Here is an 18951-nt window from a genome sequence, read left to right as displayed (position 1 = left end):
ACAAGTCTTCTAAACCCAACTGAGTAAAATAAACTAACAAACAGATTACTAATACTTTAAAAATAGAAAACATCTTGTCTTCCAAACGACGGGGTCTTCCTTCACAAGGGAAAGGTTTTGAAACAGTCATTAAAATGATTTATGTGTGGAAACTGATACATGACATGCTACTATGTGTTCCAGGTTAAATGTTCTGAAATGTTGGAGGCTCCTAAGGTGTATTTTAGGATGAATACTAACTGCTGAAAGTTATTTATATGTTCATATAGTCCTATTAAACTGGCCACTGTGTACTTCCTGTTGCTGTGAAAACGTGTATGGAAGAGAGATGTTACTGAGTAACTAGGACTCCATTCATCTACTCTAACCATCTTTCTCCTGATGTGTGCACTTGTGGTGTACACTTAGACACTGGCTGAATTCTGATTCTCTACCCTTCTCCAGAAGTGTGCATTTGATTGGTGCAAACATGGCTGGATGGAGTTTCCACCACATTCCTCAAACTAGTTCATTGAGGTGTAGTGTACCAGTTAAATATCTCGTTAGAATTTGTTATGTGACATAAAGAAGATTTCTCCAACTGTTGCGTCAAAAAACAGAACACTCAAAACATGAGCACAATGGCAGCTCTTCCTTTAAAGAACTCCAGGCCTCAAGAGGGCAGATAACCCAAAAACACGGGTGGAACTAAAAAGTTGAGCCAGGATTTCTGGAGGGACTACTTTTACATGCGCACCTGGCAGATAAGCATGGGTATAAAATGTTTGGGCTTAGCTTTGCTTGGGTCCTCAACATACAAATAGCTCATTGTTCAACCCTAAAGACGCAACTGGTATGCAATGTTTGGAATTATTTATTATGTTGCATCCAGTGCTTAGCACAATTTACATGTTTAACTCTGGTAGGAGTGGTGACTTCTTTTTTTGTGGATATTTTCTGACTGCAGAAGTAATTGCTTGAAGTGCTAGATTAAATTGTTTAAACGTTTACTTTATTCAAAGCCATGCTTTGTTGCTGTGTCATCTCTGTTTAAGGTTATCAACCTATTCCTATTCCCTATTCCTTATTCCTCTGTCATTCAACTATTCTATTCAACAAATCAACTGTTTCAACATATTCAACATATGGCATCGAAACCATAATAAAACACTAAAAAGGAATTGAGTTGTCCCTTTGCATCCTTCACATGTTGAGCAAGCCGTTTTCAAGTTTGGGCAGAGCTGGAATAATTATAACACCTAGACAACTTGACACCAACAGAGCTAAACAGTTGTCTGAAAATCAGGAATACCTGTCCTGAAAAAAACTTGTCACAATAATCTCTAAATTCTCCAGGTGTGCGTACCTGTTCACTTCCCTTCATGGATTTGAATGGAAATGACTGGTACATGGGAATTCATTCTAGTCTCCATACCTACACCAACCAAATGCTTTTAGATTTGTGGGAAGTACTAGACGAATGCATACTTCCAGAGAAAGGAGATATTATTTGAACGCAATCCAGATCCGAATATTTAAAAACCAATATGGTGGACACCGTGTGTGTTGTATGTAGGTACTAGAACAGTGGTGGAAGAGAGGGACATTGCAGTCCCAACGATGAGGACCGTGTTGAGGTGTCCTGAAGGATGGAGGCTGTTGGGATTCAGATGTTACTTCCTGTCTACTGAGAAGAAAACCTGGGCTTACAGCAGACAGGACTGTCTGGAGAGAGGAGCAGACCTGGTGATCATAAACAGCAGAAAGGAGCAAGTGTGAGTGAGAGAGAGAGATTTATATGCTTATGAATCATGAAAATTATTAATACTCGCATTTCCCACACACACTTCTCAATATCTCTTCACACTGATGACTTTATGGCCATCGAGTGCAAGCCATCACATGACTTCCATATGAACGATGCCACAAACAGTATAACCTTGCAAAGTATAACTTCCTGCTTGAAGGTGATTGGACACTTAAGACATTCTATCAACTGTTTGGACCGAAGACAGATATCAGAGAGGTACCTGGTGGAGAAGCACATTAGACCAACTACATAGCTACTTGTCAGTACATGAAGAATCATACAGTAGATATTACCATTAGGAGTCAGTTAGAAAGGTAATCATACAGTAGATATTACCATTAGGAGTCTGTTAGAAAGGTAATCATACAGTAGATATTACCATTAGGAGTCAGTTAGAAAGGTAATCATAAAGTAGCTATTACCATTAGTAGTCAGTTAGATAGGTAATCATACAGTAGATATTAACATTAGGAGTCAGTTAGAAAGGTAATCATACAGTAGATATTACCATTAGTAGTCAGTTAAAGGTAATCATACAGTAGATATTACCATTAGGAGTCAGTTAGAAAGGTAATCATAAAGTAGCTATTACCATTAGTAGTCAGTTAGATAGGTAATCATACAGTAGATATTACCATTAGTAGTCAGTTAAAGGTAATCATACAGTAGATATTACCATTAGGAGTCAGGTAGATAGGTAATCATACAGTAGATATTACCATTAGGAGTCAGTTAGAAAGGTAATCATACAGTAGATATTACCATTAGGAACATTAACCCGGAAGTCAACCTCACCAATGTGTCAGAGGAAATACCATTCGACGGACATCCAAAGTCAGGTTGCAGGCGTCCAACCAGTCACAAGAAGTTGGTGAATATAATGGTGAATATAAACACAATATTGATGGAGGGAATCAGTAACATAATGGTGAATATAAACACAATATTGATGGAGGGAATCAGTAACATAATGGTGAATATAAACACAATACTGATGGGATGGAGAGAATCAGTAACATAATAGTGAATATAAACACAATATTGATGGAGGGAATCAGTAACATAATGGTGAATATAAACACAATATTGATGGAGGGAATCAGTAACATAATGGTGAATATAAACACAATATTGATGGAGGGAATCAGTAACATAATGGTGAATATAAACACAATACTGATGGAGGGAATCAGTAACATAACGGGTAATATAAACACAATATTGATGGAGGGAATCAGTAACAAAATGGTGAATAGAAACACTATATTGATGGAGGGAATCAGTAACATAATGGTGAATATAAACACAATATTGATGGAGGGAATCAGTAACATAATGGTGAATATAAACAAACACAGTGCACATGCTAACAAATGTCAACAAATCACAAATTACAATTTGATTCAATGTCAGCAAATTATAATTTTTTATAACTCTTGATCTTATTAATCTGAGGCACCAATAAGTTTAAATAGTCTTTAACAGGATCATTACAACTGAAAGAAAGAAAGTAAACATTTAACATTTTTACAGATGACTTAATCGTACATTGGTGGGGAAATGACCTGTGATATACAGTAATTGTCAACATAATATAGAGCGTCATGTAGCCTTTTTCTGATGTGCGGTTGAATGCAGAAAAGCTGCTTCACAGGTTTGATTTTGCTTCTTTTTGCAACTTGCAATTCAAGTTACTCTGAACTCTTGTGCTATTTAATGTGTAGACGACTTCACACCACAGTTTATTCTCTGTTGACTTCGTCTGGATGTTGGTCACTATGAATACCTCATAGGGAGGAATTAAGACTTCTCTCTCTTCTGTAAATACAGAGTAATATGATATGTCAGCTCCAAAACATTTGGAGATCTTAAAGCAGGACGTAGCTCCAAATGAATCTCTGACTATTTCCTGGTTTTCAGTGCTCGAGGTGAAGGTGCTGAAACGGATGTCGTTGTTGACCACATCCTCATCAAAATACACATCGGTTCTACGGTAGGTGATCTTGCATGTTGTTTGACTTTGTTTGAGAATCTGAATGGCTTCAGTTAGATAGAAGTGTAGGGAATGGTACTGGAATGTTGTCCCATATTTAGATCTACCATCTCTAACTTGTCTGTTGAAGTCCGGGTAGATTTCGGGCTCATCATTTGTGTACACATATATAGCCATGGAGTGTTCTTTTTGCAGATCATGGATAGGTGGTTTGGCTTTTTCTTCTGCTTCATTCCAGGCATTATTGAAGTCTGTACTGGTATTCTTCTCACGTGGGAGGTAGACTGTGTTCACATCATTGTGCATGTACTTACTGCAGCCATCATATCGGTCATCAATAGATTTAGGGGCCATGTCCAAAGGGAAAGGCTCCTGTAAAAATAACATTTAGTTTCAATACATTACTTAAGACTTACTAGGTCTCTGTTTCTCCCCATGAATTTTTTAAAATAAATAATATATTTTTTAACGGCGGCTAACTCTTTTGTGCGATAGATTTTGGTTGTTTTCATACATACAGTGACATTTATGTCCTTGTAACATTATGTGTGGACATTTTGAATAAACACTCAATTTAACAGTTGATTCACACACTAACTAAAATTCCATACTCACCATATGTGGGTCCGGATTCATGGGTAATATCTAAGGAAGGAAAAGATGTGATTATAGAACGGCCAGAGAGAGCCTGGACCGTTTGAGCTAAGAGATGTAAGAAATAAGCCCATTAAGAAAAGGATTCCAGCAGAGACTCGATGGGAGCAATTGAAAGATAAGAAATGGGTTAGAATAGTATCTGGGCAGACGTATTATAGAAGTTATGTAAGTGGGATAATTATGGGATGGACTTTTCCTCAGTGGTTGTTTGAATGGCTTAATCATTTTAATTTGGAAATTAGGAAAAAAATGAGATTTAAACACCCAGCCATGCATGTAGAGAGTCCTCTGTTGTACGGACATAGAGTTCCACATCAGCTGTCAGAGCAGCTCACAGATCCTTGCACCTGTACACAGCCCATCTGTACATAGCCCATCCAGCTACCTCATCCCCATATTGTTGTTTATTTTTTTGCTCCTTTGCACCCCAGTAGCTCTACTTGCACATTCATATTCTGCACATTCATCTTCTGCACATTCATCTTTCACTCCAGTATTTAATTGTTACATTTTAATTACTATGCCTCTATGGCCTATTTATTGCCTTACCTCCCTAATCTTACTTCATTTGCACACACTGTATATATATTTTTCTATTGTGTTATTGACTGTATGTTTGTTTATTCCATGTGTAACTCTGTGTTGTTTGTTTCGCACTGCTTTTATTTATCTTGGTCATGTCGCAGTTGTAAATGAGAACTTGTTCTCAACTGGCCTACCTGGGTAAATAAAGGTGAAATAAAATAAAAAATTGAATGGCGGAGAAATTTGTGTAATGGAAAAGTGTAGAAAGAATTAGATTGGTTTGGGAGGAACAATATGGAGTTAGTAAAATGATAATAATAATAATAATAATAATAATAGTGTGTTTTCAATCAAATAAATGAGTTGTCCCACATCAACCGAAATTTCTCCAAGTTATCACCATCATTGTAAACCGTAGTTATTTTGTTGCTTTGAAAATTCTGAAGATGATTCATTTTATTTTATTTGATGGTGATGAATTTACATTTAACCCTCCGGTTTACAGTCAAGTCTCTTAATCTGAACTCTCTTCAATACTGTTAAACTTTTAGTTTTTTTATTACTTTTTCAAAAGTGTAATAGCAAGTGAGCTGTGTTTACTTTTTTTGTCCATTATCTGTTTTGTGGGGAAAGTGCTTAGAGCATGGCACGTCAACCCTGTTACCTATAGATAGATAAAACATGTCTATGTTAAATTCACATTTTGTAAAGTTCACATTCTCTATCGGACACAACCAGCTTCCTTTCCCCATGTCACAAGTGGAGTTATGGCTGATTTAAGTTGAAATAGTCCACCCTGTTTCTTTAAATGTCACATTTTATAGTTACTTGTCATGCTTAATCCTCTGGAGATGATAAAACATTAGTCTTTTTTTATGAAAATTATTGTGTTCTTTATGACAAAATGTTAAAATTAGGTGAAATAAATTTTTATGTTTCACTGAATTACTCAAAAGGCCCTTTATTCATGGCCCAACACTTTTATGTGTCACACCCTGATCTGTTTCACCTGTCCTTGTGATTGTCTCCACCCCCTCCACGTGTCGCCCATCTTCCCCATTATCCCCTGTGTATTTACACCTGTGTTCTCTGCTTGTCTGTTGCCAGTTCACCTTGTTTGTCAAGTCAACTAGCGGTTTCGTATCAGCTCCTGCTTTTCCCCAGTCTCTCTTTTCTCGTCCTCCTGGTTTTTACCCTTGCCTGTCCTGACCCTGAGCCCGCCCGCCCAACCAATCTGCCTGGGTACTATTTAATGAAGCTGCCAGTTTAGGACTTATGAGGTGTCTGTTTCTCAAAATAGACACTCTAATGTAATTGTTCTCTTGCTCAGATGTGCACCGGGGCCTCCCACTCCTCTTTCTATTCTGGTTAGAGACAGCTTGCGCTGTTCTGTGAAGGGAGAGGTACACAGCGTTGTATGAGATCTTCAGTTTCTTAGCAATTTCTCTCATGGAATAGCCTTCATTTCTCAGAACAAGGATAGACTGATGAGTTTCAGAAGAAAGCTCTTTGTTTCTGACAATTTTGAGCCTGTAATGGAACCCACAAATGCTGATGCTCCAGATACCCAACTAGTCTAAAGAAGGCCAGTTGTATTGCTTCTTTATTCAGGACAACAGTTTTCAGCTATGCTAACATAATTGCAAAAGGGTTTTCTAATGATCAATCAGCCTTTTAAAATGATAAACTTGGATTAGCTAACACAATGTGCCATTGGAACACAGGGGTGATGGTTGTTGATAATGGGCCTCTGTACGCCTATGTAGATATTCCATGAAAAATCTGCCATTTCCAGCTACAATACTGCTTTACAACATTAACATGTCTACAACGTATTTCTGATCAATTTCATGTTATTATAATGGACAACAAAATGTGCATTTCTTTCAAAAACAACGACATTTCTAAATGACCTCAAACTTTTGAACAGTAGTGTATATTCTCTCATATTAGATAAAGTCAACAGATAGTACAGGAACTTGAGCTTTTGATGATAATGTCAATCAGACCTGAGTTTCAAATATCGTACAAAAAAAGAAGTGCCATTTTGATCTTGCCTGGCCCAATAAACCAATAGAAATGTCCCATCTGGTACTTCAGGCAGACTCCAGAAAACACTCAAAGTATTTGAATTTTTTTTTCAAGTGTTTAAACCCATGTCTGATGTCAATATAGATGATCAAACTATGAAGCTTAACATGTCAAATAATTAATTCAGAATGAGAACAATACGATGCAGTAAACAATGTTCCACTATAGATTGTGTTGACTATCCTGGAACCCCTAATCTTTAGGGGAAGACAACAATGACATATGAATCAAATAAAATATCTCACCCGTCCAAAGTAAAGACCCAGGGTCAACTCCATTGCTACCGCCACAACAACAAAACTAATTACGACCACGCACGTTTTCCCCATATCTTAAGATGTTATGAGCCTAGTCAGTATCCTCCAGACTCCAGTCAGAGCTATGGTAACACTGAGACAAGGAAGATGAAGAAGAAGCCTTTACCACAGGAAGTTGGGGAGCAGCAACATCTAGACAGAGGCAGAAAGGATATGACAAGTGCAGGTAGACTGTATGCAGATTCCTCTATTGTTCAGCTTTAGGACTTGTGTGTTGCAGACTGAACATTTCTGCTTATAGCTGGTCAGATTTCTGACTTTACAAGCAGACATGACTACAAATCCTGTTCCCACACTGAAGCAGCAAGATAATACGTGCACAAAGTCATGCAGATCTTCATGTCTGCACACATGCATGAGGATGTACACAGCTCTACCTTGGTTCACCACAGGGCCATTTGAAACTAAAAGTGATGCTGCTGAGGAAGAGTTAACGTCCCCCCTTTCTGTCTTTCTGACGCTCCCCTCAACCCCAAGTCAAACACCGCAATGTGTGGTCAGTTGTCATAGTTACCGTCTCTGAGGTTGTGTGACTGGGAATGACGTCACTGGATGAGTTCTACCAATTTCTCAACAACAGGTTTTATTTAAAACAGTTGTGGCAGAACCAAGTATCATATTGTCAATAGAATAAAATATAAAATCTTAATTGTCAATTAAAATATGTCATAAAATATATCACATTTGGTAAATGTGGAACAGTGGAGGGTGCTGAGGGGAGAACGGCTCATAATGATGGCCGGAACGGAGGAGGGAATGACATCATACACCTGGAACCCATGTGTTTGATGTATTTGAATCCACTCCCCTGATTCCGCTCCAGTCATTACCACGAGCCCGTTCTCCCCAACTAAGGTGCCACCAACCTCCTGTGATGTGGAAGGATACCAGTCATCAGTCAGTCATCAGGGGGACTTCACTCATGACTTCTGACTGCTGTTTAGATCTTTCCTAGCCTGAGTCCCAGATCTGTTTGTACTGTCTTGCTAACTCGAGGTGTCATAAAAAAGATTCACCCCCCTCCCTAACGTAAAGAAAATGTTCACAACCTTCCCCTTGTACTGCCCAAAAAGGTGCTGACCCTCCCACCTATTAAAATGTACAAAAAAAGGTATTACCACCATAAATAATAACTGTAGCAACCCTGTGCTTACAAACATGGATATCAACTTTACCACAGTGGATGCCACACAGGGATAACGGGCCAGAAGGTTGAAGGTTTGCCGACCACAACAGATGAGCCAACTCTCTCTGCCTGTTTTATGATCAGAGCTTCAGATAATGATGAGTTAGTAGGATACCAGATTTTCAACATTTTGGTGTTGTATTTATAATTATAAACTGGGTGGTTTGAGCCCTGTATTCTGATTGTCTGAAAGTCATGGTATATCAGACCGTATGCCACGGGCATGACAATACTTTTCGTTTTCCTGCTCAAATTAAGTTGGTAAGCAGTTTATAATAGCAATAAGGCACCTCAAGGGTTTGTGATTTATGGCCAATATACCACGGCTAAGGGATGTACTCAGGGACCGCGCAACGCCACACCCCCTCGGGCCTTATTGTTTAATTATATAATATTTATGCAACACATTTTCCACCAACCAATAAGCAATGCATAACTGCATACCAATTACTAACTTTGAGTGCTTATCATCATGGTTTGCATTTTCAACACCACAATCAAATAGAGTATGTCAATCTTGACAAACAGAAAATATAACCCTCCCTACTCAGTATTAAAGTCTTGGCTTGACAATCTCCCAATGTCTTTACAGTTTTTTGGTGGAATGGAATGGCCTTTTTGCAGTTTGGATGCTGGAATTACATTAGAGGGGAGTGGATGAACGTGTGCAGGAAGCCTACAGGAGACTTTTAAAGTAGCCTAATCAGATTAAAACATTGTGACCTGTTATGTTAATGCACACATAAAAGGTGATGCATTTTAAAATGCAAGTATTTAGGCTATATTTAAGCTTCAGGTTGTAGGTTGAGGAACAGCAGCTCGGATCAGAAAGCAGAAGGTTTGTTGAGCTTTTCTGAATAACTGGGCCTGCTGGGATCATAGGCCTCTGAGGCCACACTATATAGAACGACTTGACAGAATGATGATCGGCCAGAGACAGCACATTAGTATCAGCAGTAAAAATACAGCCAGACTGGCCTGCTGCTGTGCCTTTCTAGAATCTGTCAGAGTAGAACCACAACTGATCCACATGGAATGAATGGAATGAGACAATCAAATAACAAGGCTTATTATGACATTTTTACTGCAGTCTACAGCCTAGAGTAGAAATATAATGCCATTTTTCATTGGTTTTTGGTGTTGTAGGCTAGTCTAGGCAGGATAACTGTATTGTCCCTGAGCAAGATCATTAGGGGATCTTTTTGAGCTGTGTCTCATGTCTATACTGTTCTTTCATGCACAATGATGCAACTGGCCTGTCTGCTGCCTATCAGCAATTCCTAGTTGTTGATGTGGATTTATATTGAACATTGATGCAGCTTTGAATGCTTTTATGTGTGGTATGATTGCTATTTAGCCTATTGCAGATCTGGACAAATAATCCATCTACCACTAGTGTCACTATGAATAGTGGATAGACGGCAGGATAGACAGTTGACTGGTAGACCCCCCCCCCCCCCCCCCCCCCGCCCAAGTTCATCATAAACCCCCTGCTAACAAGTTTGAAGCCCTCTTGAAGGTGTGAGAGCGAGAGAGTCGTCAGGGTGAGTTAGGTGTAAACTACAACACCTAACTACAACCTTACAAAGATAAGATACATGTCATTTATTTACCAACATGTAACTTTGCATGTGCCATTTATGGTAGCAATTCTATAGGACGAGAGACTGTAGATTCCTCTAACAACAACTTCATTATAAGATCAGCAAAAATGAAGCAATCATTAACAACCACTCAACAGTGCATCTTTAGGAAAGCCCAACAAACAGAGTTCTCTCTCCTCTTATAGGAAAATTACAAAACATTTTTTGTCATTGTGGCAGTTTAGCAGATGGGTGGAAACAGAGAAGGAACATGGTGTGTAAAAGCTGAATTAGCTTGTCTGTTCAGATTAAGATAGCTGACGTTGCCACCGTTGTTTGTTCCATCCTTCATGTTTCCACCCATCTAAGTTCCTGTAGATATATGAGAACAGGATATGAGAACAGGATGTCACACACTGAGGTTGTACCCAAACAGCTCTTATCTGTACGCCCAGACTTATGACTAAGTCACATAAGACAATCTTGTATCAGCAAAAAGTACTAACCTATAACAACGGACAACTGATAACTGAGTCCCGGCCCCTCTCTCCTCCCACCCGTCGTAACATTGTCGTGTTCCAGGCTGACTACATTGAAGTTGCCTTCCAGATCTCACAACTTCCGGATAGGTGTTTAACACATCAGCTAACCACATTATATGATATAGCAATCGGAGGCCCATTAGTTGTTGTGTGCAGCCTGACTGCAATATAGTCGGCCTGGAACGAGACAGCTCTCTCCTCGTTGTGGTTGATAGATTGAACTGTACTGAGCTCTGACTTCACAGATACAGGAAACTACTAACTCTGCTACTGTTCTCCCTCCCCTCTGACAGCCACAGTTTAATCTTCTCTCTCTGGTTAGCCAGCCTACATGTTACTCTTTGGCCTCAAGTTTATTTCAAAGCCATCACTAAGTATTACTTCTCTATAAAACTATGTCAAATGATTCATTAAAAAAAAATGTATTATAGTTTTTACCACATTTTCTCCCGGTTGCTAGTTACAACCTTGTCTCAGCACTGAAACTCCTCGGTGGAGTTCGGGAGAGACGAAGGTCATGACCCGCCTAGCCTCCCACTTCTAAACACAATACTTGCTCTCTGATTCAGAGGGGTTGGGTTAAATGCGGAAGACACATTTCAGTTGAATGCATTCAGTGGTACAACTGACTAGGTATCCCCCTTTCCTTTCATTAACACGGAAGTCAACCTCACCAATGTGTCGGAGGAAACACCATTCGACTGACATTCGTAGTCAGGTTGCAGGCGCCCGTCCCGCCACAAGGAGTCAGTAGAGTGCGATGAGCCAAGGATAGCTCCCCTCCTGCCAAACTCTCCCCTAACACGGACAGTGCTAGGCCAGTTTTGGGCCGCCCGATGGGGCTCCTGGTCATGGCCGGTTGTGACGCAGCCAGGGATCAAACCCCAGGCTGTAGTGACACCTCAGCACTGTGATGACTTAGACCGCTGCGCTAATCAGTAATATAATGGTGAATATTAAACACAATATTGATGCAGAGGGAGGGAATCAGAAACATAATTTTCATAGCTGCTGAATGTGTGAAGTACAGCAACTGTATAGATAGCACCTAATCCAGCAGACATATAGTGCATTTGCAAAGTTTTCAGACCCCTTGACTTTTTCACATTTTGTGACATTACAGCCTTATTCTAAAATTGATTAAATAAATAAAAAGATCATCAATCTACACTCAATACCTCATAATGACTAAGTGAAAACAGGTTTAAAAAAAAAAAATATCAATTTTTTTTTACTGAAATACCTTATTTACATAAGTATTCAGACCCTTTGTTACCAAAACTCTTCCTAGCGCTGGTCGCCTGGCAAAACTGAGCAATCAGGGGAGAAGGGCCTTGGGCAGGGATGTTACCAAGAATTCGATTGTCACTCTGGCAGAGCTCCAGAGCTCCTCTGTGGCGATGGGAGACCGTTCCAGAAGTACAACCATCTCTGCAGCACTCCACCAATCAGGCCTTTATAGTAGAGTGGCCAGACGGAAGACACTCCTCAGTAAAAGACACATGACAGCCAGCTTGGAGTTTGCCAAAAGACACCTAAATGACTATTAGACAATGAGAAACAAGATTCTCTGGTCTGATGAAACCAAGATTGAACTATTTGTTTGGCCTGAATGCCAGCGTCAAGTCTGGAGGAAACCTTTCACCATCCCTACAGTAAAGCTTGATGGGGCAGTATCAAGCTATGGGGATGTTTTCAGCGGCAGGGACTGGGAGACTAGTCAGGATCAAGGAAAATATGAATGGAGCAAAGTACAGTGAGATCTTTGATGTCAACCTGGTCCAGTGCGCTCAGAACCTCAGACTGGGTCGAAGGTTTACCTTCCAACAGAACAATGACCTTAAGCACACAGCCAAACCAACACAGGAGTGGCTTTGGGACAAGTCTCTGAATGTCTTTGAGTGGCCCAGCTAGAGCCCTGACCTGAACCCGATCTAACATCTCTGGAGAGGCCTGAAAATAGTTGTGTTGCGAAACTCCCCATCCAACCTGACAGGGCTTAAGAGGATCTGCAGAGAAGAATGGGAGAAATTCCTAGAAATACAGGTGTGCCAAGCTTGTAGCGTCAGACCCAAGAAGACTCAAGGCTGTAATCACTGCCAAAAGGGGCTTCAAATCAAATCAAAGTTTATTTGTCAAGTGCTTCAACAATGTACTGAGTAAAGAGTCTGAATTTAAAAAAAATCTTGTCATACATTTTTTTTTGTTGCTTTGTCATCATGAGGTGTTAGGTGTAGATTGATGAGGGGAAAAACGATTTAATCCACATTAGAATAAGCCTGTAACGTAACAAAATGTGCAAAAAGTGAACATGTCTGAATACATTCCAAATGCACTGTATTTACAGAGTGATATGTGTTTGCACAGATCAATAGAGGTCACATTCTAACACACGCACACACACCCAGACACAGGCAGGAAACACAACAAGGCCTCTGAGAAATGTTTGATCACACTTCTTTCATGCTGATCTGTGTGTGAACATGACTAAAACAGCAACACCACTGCTGATACTGAGAAAAAGTTTCCCATAGTAACAGTACAGAAAGACCCTCAAACCTCAATATCATCCTTCTCCTCTAATCAGGGACTGATTCAGGCCTGGATTACTGATAGCCAATATACCACTTTAATCAATCACCCAGAATAATGGAAAGCAGCACTACAGTGAAGATTGAGGCCCCCAGTCCAGGGTTTCCCAACCCTCTCCTCAGGGACCATCAGACGTTTCACATTTTGGTTTTACATGCCGACCAGACCAGCGTCGCAAAATATATTTAGAAATCCTTGTTATTCAATTATTGCACCCACACTGCTCGAGCGCGCCAACGAGCGTCTGCGACGCCAAGGGCTAAAATAGAACTCATTCCTATTTCTGACTTATATCGCTCTGCAAGTCCTGCCTCTCCCATCTCCTCATTGGTTTAAAGAAACAAGTACCCACGTGCCATCTCCTCATTGGTTATACCCACGTTGGTGAATGAAAGACGAACATTTTGCCAGTAGTCGTGGTAATACAATGAAAGTTTAGATGCGATCACCTTATAAGTGTAACAATGAAAAAGCCTGGAAGGAGGAGAGATTTATGTGTGGATTAATTGTCGGAGTAGAGGTCCTTGTGCATTTCAGGTAAAATAACAACTCAATGTTTATATCCCAGGACAAATTAGCTAGCAACAGCAAGCTAGCTAAATAGGACAAATTAACGTTAGCTAGCAGGTGCAAGCTAACTAGCTAAATTGCCATACATGTTTAATGCTTTTCTACCTGTCCCCAAATTAATGTCATTGGTTCAGAGTTTGTTTTGATATTTTAACCTGCGTGTGGTGATCGCGTTCGGGGGTTGGGGGGCAAAATAAATGTATGCATGATGGCGCACGCGCGCAGCCGGTTTGGGTTCCGTGTTAGCCCTAATCTGACACACCTGATTCAGTCTACTAACCATCAACCCCTTGACCAATTGATGCAGGTGTGCCTGTCTGGTGAACCCAGAGGAAAGGTTTGGAAAATACTGCACCTTGTAGGCAACCGTGGTCCTGGAGTGGCGCAGGCATGTTTTTAATTTAACCGACCTGGAAGACCAGTTGTGTTGAATTTAGGCATTCACTGAACTGATTCCTATGGAACACCTTTATCGGCATTCCATAGATCCCTACTGTGTGAGACTGGATTTGAATAACCCTCGTCTAAACTTTCTCTGTCATTCATGCCTTTAGCTGGTTAAGTGAAATGCTTCCCTCTTCTGGTAACTGTGAAGAATGCTCCATGTCACGCAGCTTATCTAGGCCAAAGCATCTGTCAACCCTCTATTTAAAATGTTGTTTCCCCAGAATCCAACTCCTAAATAAGTGTGGACCATTTGCAGATGTGAGACAGTCATGTGAATATGAAGACTCCTTTATGAGATCAATTAATAAATGATCAATGACTAAAATATGTCCTTGATTGTTGTACTATTTGATGTTTATTGTCAACCTGCCTCATAGACAAACCACCTAGACCGTGTCCGACATCTGTCTTGACTACTACTGACTAAAACTACTGTGTTCTAATCATACTACATACTATTTAGAATGGAGCCTGGCGAGCCAGCCGGATCTCTTAGACAAACCACCTAGACCGTGTCCGACATCTGTCTTGACTACTACTGACTAAAACTACTGTGTTCTAATCATACTACATACTATTTAGAATGGAGCCTGGCGAGCCAGCCGGATCTCTTAGACAAACCACCTAGACCGTGTCCGACATCTGTCTTGACTACTACTGACTAAAACTACTGTGTTCTAATCATACTACATACTATTTAGAATGGAGCCTGGCGAGCAGGCCGGATCTCTTAGACACACCACCTAGACCGTGTCCAACATCTGTCTTGACTACTAATGACTAAAACTACTGCGTTCTAATCATACTGCATACTATTTAGAATGGAGCCTGGTGAGCCAGCCGGATCTCTCACATTGGTTCGCTCTGTCGTGTCATTTGTATCATTAATGCGATGACAATTATTTTATCAACTCAATTAACAAACACGTTGAATTATTACGCGATTCAATTAATCATATAACTAATTAAGTAGTAATCTTGGGGCACCAGTTTGTTTGTTTAATGAGTTACCGTTTCCCGAATTCACTCAATATCAGAATATATCATTAATATTTTAGTCGTCCATTAAATATTATTTACCTCATCAGTCTCATTCTGAATGTGGCAAAATTCTTGGATATCTGCACAAACCCTAGCATAAATGATGAATCAGCAATATACAAATTGGCTTAAAAACCTTTTACATTGTAAAGGGCTTGACATTAATAATTGTTTTATTTGGTCTGTAACACCATGGGCCAAATAGGTGACTGTAAATGGCATTGTGTTGTGTTATGCAAGACAGCATTCTACAAAATAAAATGAATTATTATAACCATACAGCAAATTAGACAACGTAGGCTTCCCCTCTGCCTATTGGCTTATTTGCATATTCAAACCTGTCTCAAAATACAACATTGCCCCTTTAATTAAGACATAAGCTTTTAACCTGACTGGTTTTTCAAAGACAGATTGAAATGTGGCCTACACGTTGTGTGCTCTTGTAGGAAGCAGTAACTCCCCATATCTGACCTACACTAATGTATAACTGTAATGAACACGAGGGGAGGCAGAGAGCTGGTTTCAAGCGCAGGGCGCAGCAGGTGTTTATTGCAAAGGACCACAGGAGGAGGCAGGTAGCTGGGTCCAGGGGCAGGCAGAAGGTCATACACAGGGGGTCCAAAGGGGAAACAGTACAGGCAGGTAAAAGGCTAGTAACATAGTCCGGGAGATCAGGCAATAGGTAGATAACAGGAAATTCAGTAGGCTAAAGTACAGGCAGTGAATAGGCAAAAGGCGTTGTTAGAGAGGCAGGCAAAAACTATCATACACGGGAGGAGTAAATTACGGGAAAACCAGCACTACGAAAGCCGTGTGTCACAAAACAAACAATACATCACAGTGACAGGATGCAAAGAACTGAACTAAATAGTGTGTGATAACGACCTACAGATGTTTGAACAGGTGATTAGAATTCAGGTGATTGGGATCTGGGGAGTGAGCTGCATTCAGGTGATCTACATGTTTGAGGGTGAGAGTTGGAAGGAGATGTTACAATAACTGGGCTAATAACTAATCAAGCAAAGAATATCAAGAAATGTGCAAATGAGCGACTCTGCGCTCTGATCTGAACTGATGTGAAATGCGCATTCACTCACAGGTGATTTAAAGACCACTCGGGGGCAAACCCCTTTCAAATTACATTTTAACTCCATTGTGCTCTGTGCCTGCCAACAACAAAATCACAGACTCAATCTTGCAAAGTTATATTTGTATTGGTTTGTTGCATTGAAAAGGGGCTGATAAAACATTGATTTGATTCCTGAAAAAACAATTATCTTTATAGTGCAATCTAATGGGGTGAACTCAGTGAAGTTCAATCTCTTCCATCTCTGTAGCATGGCGTTTCTTCTGCGCAGCAGTCCTGGAGAAAGTGTGCGGCCATAGACTGTCTGTTTTTTGGGGCCTGTCACTTACATTAGCAATAAGAAACTGTGTTTTAACCAGTAGCAAAATGTTTCAATCCTTTCTAGATAACAGATGCATCAAAGACTCTCTTTAGAAGCATTTTTCTCTTATATAACCAACATGACTACAGAGAGAAACCAGTTACAATAACCCCACTAAAGAGAGAGACCAGTTACAATAACCTGACTAAAGAGAGAGTCAGTTACAATAACCTGACTAAAGAGAGAGAGACCAGTTACAATAACCTGACTAAAGAGAGACCAGTTACAATAACCTGACTAAAGAGAGAGACCAGTTACAATAACCTGACTAAAGAGAGAGAGGCCAGTTACAATAACCTGACTAAAGAGAGAGACCAGTTACAGACCAGTTACAATAACATGACTAAAGAGAGAGACCAGTTACAACAACTTGACTAAAGCGAGAGACCAGTTACATTAACTTGACTAAAGCGAGAGACCAGTTACAACAACCTGACAAAAGAGAGAGGCCAGTTACAACAACCTGACTAAAGAGACAGACCAGTTATAACAACCTGACTAAAGAGAGAGACCAGTTACAACAACCTGACTAAAAAGAGAGACCAGTTACAACAACCTGACTAAAGAGAGAGGCCAGTTATAACAACCTGACTAAAGAGAGAGACCAGTTACAACAACCTGACTAAAGAGACAGACCAGTTATAACAACCTGACTAAAGAGAGAGACCAGTTACAACAACCTGACTAAAAAGAGAGACCAGTTACAACAACCTGACTAAAGAGAGAGGCCAGTTATAACAACCTGACTAAAGAGAGAGACCAGTTACAACAACCTGACTAAAAAGAGAGACCAGTTACAACAACCTGACTAAAGAGAGAGGCCAGTTACAACAACCTGACTAAAGAGAGACCAGTTACAACAACCTGACTAAAGAGACAGACCAGTTATAACAACCTGACTAAAGAGAGAGACCAGTTACAACAACCTGACTAAAGAGACAGACCAGTTATAACAACCTGACTAAAGAGAGAGACCAGTTACAACAACCTGACTAAAAAGAGAGACCAGTTACAACAACCTGACTAAAGAGAGAGGCCAGTTATAACAACCTGACTAAAGAGAGAGACCAGTTACAACAACCTGACTAAAAAGAGAGACCAGTTACAACAACCTGACTAAAGAGAGAGGCCAGTTACAACAACCTGACTAAAGAGAGACCAGTTACAACAACCTGACTAAAGAGAGACCAGTAACAATAACCTGACTAAAGAGAGAGACCAGTTACAACAACCTGACTAAAGAGAGAGAGGCCAGTTACAATAACCTGACTAAAGAGAGAGACCAGTTACAGACCAGCTACAACAACCTGACTAAAGAGAGACCAGTTACAACAACCTGACTAAAGAGAGACCAGTAACAATAACCTGACTAAAGAGAGAGACCAGTTACAACAACCTGACTAAAGAGAGAGAGGCCAGTTACAATAACCTGACTAAAGAGAGAGGCCAGTTACAACAACCTGACTAAAGAGAGAGAGGCCAGTTACAATAACCTGACTAAAGAGAGAGAGGCCAGTTACAAGAACCTGACTAAAGAGAGAGAGGCCAGTTACAACAACCTGACTAAAGAGAGAGAGGCCAGCTACAACAACCTGACTAAAGAGAGAGAGGCCAGTTACAATAACCTGACTAAAGAGAGAGACCAGTTACAATAACCTGACTAAAGAGAGAGACCAGTTACAGACCAGTTACAATAACCTGACTAAAGAGAGAGAGACCAGTTACAACAACCTGACTAAAGAGAGAGGCCAGTTACAGACCAGTTACAATAACCTGACTAAAGAGAGAGACCAGTTACAGACCAGTTACAATAACCTGACTAAAGAGAGAGACCAGTTACAATAACCTGACTAAAGAGAGAGACCAGTTACAGACCAGTTACAATAACCTGACTAAAGAGAGAGACCAGTTACAACAACCTGACTAAAGAGAGAGACCAGTTACAACAACCTGACTAAAGAGAGAGGCCAGTTACAACAACCTGACTAAAGAGAGAGACCAGTTACAACAACCTGACTAAAGAGAGAGGCCAGTTACAACAACCTGACTAAAGAGAGAGACCAGTTACAACAACCTGACTAAAGAGAGAGACCAGTTACAACAACCTGACTAAAGAGAGAGGCCAGTTACAACAACCTGACAAAGGAGAGAGGCTAGTTACAACAACCTG

At 40.2% G+C, this 18951-nt stretch overlaps 1 protein-coding gene across 1 annotated transcript; it reads right to left on the bottom strand.

Moving 5' to 3' along the window:
- Positions 1–3122: 3122 nt before the first annotated feature.
- On the bottom strand, positions 3123–7458 carry LOC120053056 (ecto-ADP-ribosyltransferase 5-like). Its single transcript, XM_039000307.1, has 3 exons — positions 7301–7458; positions 4398–4427; positions 3123–4154 (listed from the first exon to the last, which is right to left on the bottom strand). The coding sequence occupies exons 1-3, from the start codon at positions 7382–7384 to the stop codon at positions 3438–3440; spliced, it is 831 nt and encodes a 276-aa protein (XP_038856235.1). The 5' UTR covers positions 7385–7458; the 3' UTR covers positions 3123–3437.
- Between the last annotated feature and the right edge of the window lie 11493 nt (positions 7459–18951).

Source organism: Salvelinus namaycush, chromosome 8 (genome assembly GCF_016432855.1).
Source record: "Salvelinus namaycush isolate Seneca chromosome 8, SaNama_1.0, whole genome shotgun sequence".
NCBI classification, from domain to species: Eukaryota; Metazoa; Chordata; class Actinopteri; order Salmoniformes; family Salmonidae; genus Salvelinus; species Salvelinus namaycush.
The sequence above is the reverse complement of the archived record's forward strand: the minus strand, read 5'-3'. Positions and strand labels throughout refer to the sequence as shown.

What these genes read in the sequence shown, in the direction of transcription:
- LOC120053056 (XM_039000307.1), bottom strand. Translation starts at nt 7,384, where the DNA reads ATGGGGAAAACGTGCGTGGTCGTAATTAGTTTTGTTGTTGTGGCGGTA. An exon ending in TGGGTCTTTACTTTGGACGG is followed by an intron (nt 4,428 to 7,300) that starts GTGAGATATTTT and finishes TTCCTTCCTTAG; the next exon opens with ATATTACCCATGAATCCGGA. An exon ending in TGAATCCGGACCCACATATG is followed by an intron (nt 4,155 to 4,397) that starts GTGAGTATGGAA and finishes TTATTTTTACAG; the next exon opens with GAGCCTTTCCCTTTGGACAT.